Source organism: Polypterus senegalus, chromosome 3 (assembly GCF_016835505.1).
Source record: "Polypterus senegalus isolate Bchr_013 chromosome 3, ASM1683550v1, whole genome shotgun sequence".
In the NCBI taxonomy this organism is placed as follows: Eukaryota; Metazoa; Chordata; class Cladistia; order Polypteriformes; family Polypteridae; genus Polypterus; species Polypterus senegalus.
In genome coordinates, this window is record NC_053156.1 from 76,179,382 (window position 1) to 76,183,095 (window position 3,714).

At 32.6% G+C, this 3,714-nt stretch overlaps 1 protein-coding gene across 1 annotated transcript; it reads right to left on the reverse strand.

Moving 5' to 3' along the window:
* Positions 1-2,691: 2,691 nt before the first annotated feature.
* On the reverse strand, positions 2,692-3,714 carry LOC120526562 (trace amine-associated receptor 13c-like). Its single transcript, XM_039749726.1, has one exon. The coding sequence runs from the start codon at positions 3,712-3,714 to the stop codon at positions 2,692-2,694; it is 1,023 nt and encodes a 340-aa protein (XP_039605660.1).

Genomic DNA, 3,714 nt, shown 5'->3' on the forward strand with positions numbered 1-3,714 from the left:
AGAATAAAGAATTTAAGATCTACTTGTAGCAAAGACAAGTCTTCCATATCTCCTTTGGGTTTCATAATCAGTGGGCATCATTACAAAACAGTTTCTTATGCTAGTATTACTTAGAGTGATATTAGAAGTCATCCACTGATATACTATTTTTATATTTATTAAACAAGAAACAACATCAGCAAAAAGCAAACTTTTAAAAATAATATATTAAAAAAAAATGATGAGGTCTATGGACTATGAGGCCTAGGGGAAGAGATGGATTGTGCGTACAAGCTACTAAGAATGAGTTTTAAGATTAATGGGTCTCTGTGCTGAGTGGAGGATAACTTATAGCTCTTAAGATATATCATTCTATATAGACAACAAACATTTAAAAATGGGTAAAAGTAACTTTGTAATGAGCTCAAAGTTCAAAAAGAATGGGCTTTCATTTTAGTTTTGTGCTGTTGTTCCTCTATGTGGGGTTTACAATAATTAACATGGGGTTACAAATGCTTTGTGCCTGAAAATATCCAGGGTTTTACCTGTACTGTGGCTTCAGATGCTTTAAACAAGGGATGAAGATCAGTCCTGGATGGCCATAGTGGCTGCAGTCCTTGTCAATAACATACCTTATTTAATTTTAAGGCTTCTTAGTATTTTCATTCTGCCATGTCAGGTCTTTTTTTTTATATTATATATGATTTTTTTCCTTTCTAAGGATATCATCCATATGCTTTGTAGCCTGAAGCGACTGAGTAGTTCTCAGTCATTTACTTTTGTTTTTTCAGTTTCCTTACAAACGTTTTATTAAAATAGTTCACAAATACACACAGGTGTGAAATGAAACAAATTAGATGGAGAACTGCAGGTTCCATTATTTTTTGCATATAGTTTCTAATAAGCAACATTTTAAAACAGTGACTGTGTCTGTTTAAGAGTAAAAATAAGCAGTTAAGGCTGGGGATTCTTATCAAGCCAGACAAATAAAATAAAAAATAAAAATACTGCTTGAGCAATAAATGCCCCAGTAGCACTAATTGATTTCTCATTAAGAAATTGTGTTGCAACAATAATCTGCATGCACTATGGCCTCGAGGACTGATTTTTCTGACCCCTACTTTAAGCCGTTCTATTCTTCTTCCCAAGTAATAATACTGCATTGATCATCTTATGGTTAATTAAAGATAAACATCACTCTCTTTCTTAGACAAATAGAACCCTATGGTTAATTTAAAAAGATGTTAAACCACAGGTTGAACTGTAGCATGGATATTAAATAACAAATTCATTCATTTTCTGATTTCACTGATTCCATTACAGGACCTTATCAGGGTTACACACAAATTTATTATCCATCTCTTGATGTGATTCCAGTTCATTACGGAAAAACCTCAACACCCAAATCTCTGTGATGTGGCAGAACACTAGAATACCCAAGAAAGAACACACAGAAACATGCATAAATCTGACGGAGCTATGAAGCTGTTTGGCAGTAATGATAGCCATTGTCCTGATTGAAATTTCCCTAGATGACAAAAATCTTTTAGCTGAATAAATTATTCTATCCCTGAAGTGTATTTCTGTATGTGGAATTTGGTGAAATATTTACAGTATATTTTTCCCAATGTGTGGGAGTTTTATTAAACTGTAGTGTTAAAATCAATAACACGTATTAAAAGAAAATTAAACTATAACATTCTGTTCTCATTTACAGTTAAGAGAGATACTGTATTTGTCTGGGCTACACTACCAATAAACACCTTAACTGGATATAGTTACATATAAGACATACTGAAGTTACAGTATGTGTTCATTTTGGTAGACAACCTCCGTTCCAATACTTAATTAATTAAATTTGTAAATCTGCCTGATAAACCCATTGGATATTCCAAATCTGTTTTGTTTACATCAAACTTAAAACGTAATTTTACAAGTTTCCCCTCCAGTATGCCAATGACCAGTCTTTTTTAGAAATCATAGATATTAGTGATGCAGCAGATTATTCCTTAGTTACCAGCTTTATTAGTACCCTTTCATTATTAGTCTTTTAATGTCAAAGCTTAAAATGTTAAACATTATACTTGCATCTAATTGGAAAATCTCCTTCTATGTTATAAATGTTCTTTTTCTATGATGGTGTTCTTTATGAGTCTTCCATTTAAACACATAATCATTTAAAGTTGTCAATTTTAACTTCAGTATTTAGTTACAACACTGTAGGCTATTAATTTATATAGTCCATTTAATCACCAATTTCAAGTAACATTGCTCTGTTTGGTTTTTGGTAGGTAACATTGTATACCCCTGAAAATTCATTCTTCCATTCACTTAAAGGGGGCACTCTCTTTCCCTCCTTCTTATTCTGTTTCTTTCCCAAAATGTTATTTTTCCCTTACTCTTTTTACAGTCTAGGGATCATAACTCATTCCACAAAACTCACTTTAAATCTTCTATGACATCATTATATAATATGTGTCTGGAATACAAGCTCACTGGCTATAGTGTTGTATGTCTCTTTTCTGTAACAATACAGTATATTAATGATACAGAATCAATAAATAAGGTGAATATCATTTAAGCATACTATATTACTTTATTCCACATTAACATACATTACATTATATTAATTTATAAGTCACTAATTCACATGAGGAAGACAAAGCATAATATAAAGCAGATACTCATGTTTTGCACAAATCATAAAATGAGCTAATGGCTTTCAGAAAACAGGTTGATTAAGGAAGATGCATGACTACAGATCTTTAAAGTTATAATTAGTTTTGATGACTTTTTGAACCATGGATAAAATAAAGCATATATTATTGGATTCATGCCGGAATTAATATAGATGAGCCATGAGAAAATATACATTAGAAGAGAGGGAACTGAATAATCCATATAAGAATCAATAATTGTACAAATGTGGTATGGCACCCAGCAAATAAAAAACACAATCACTACAATTCCTAATGTCTTTGCAGCTTTTCGTTCAGAAAAACTTGCAACTTTTTGTTTCCCATTATTAGCGCCTACCTGAGCCGTTACAGAATGAATAGCTCTTATATGTTTTTTTACAACAAAAAATATTCTTGTGTATAAACATAACATTGCAAAACAGGGCAAAAGAAACGAAACCATGAGATCAATTAAGCCCCAAGCTGGACTTAACACAAATAGACAGTTATTTGAGCATTTATTAAATCCTTCTGCATCTTCCAAATTTACTTTAAAATAAACCACTGCTACTGTGTAACATAAAGCTATGATCCATGAAAATAAAATAAGAAGCAAAGTCAAGTTATTCGTTATTTTGCTAGAGTAAAAAAATGGGTCACACAAAGCAAAGTACCGATCAACAGCTATTAACACCAAATTGTTTACAGAAGCTGAGGTTAGCAATACAAGGCAAAATGTATAAAAAAAGCAAAATATGTGTCCAAAATCCCAACAGGTTTCTATAGACTGAATAACTGTGAAAGGCATTACAATTGCACCTACAAGCAGATCTGCCACGGCCAAAGAGAGCACAAGGAGATTAGTTGGCGTGTGAAGCTGTTTAAAATGTGAAATGGAAATGATAACCACCAGGTTTCCAGCAATTGTAATCATTACCACTGCTCCTGAAATCAGGTAGAGTATCACACACACTGATGTTGCTCGGATTTCTCTGAAGCAAGAAGCATTTCCAGAATCTGAACAGTAATGCACCGTCTGCTGTTCACTCAGATCCAT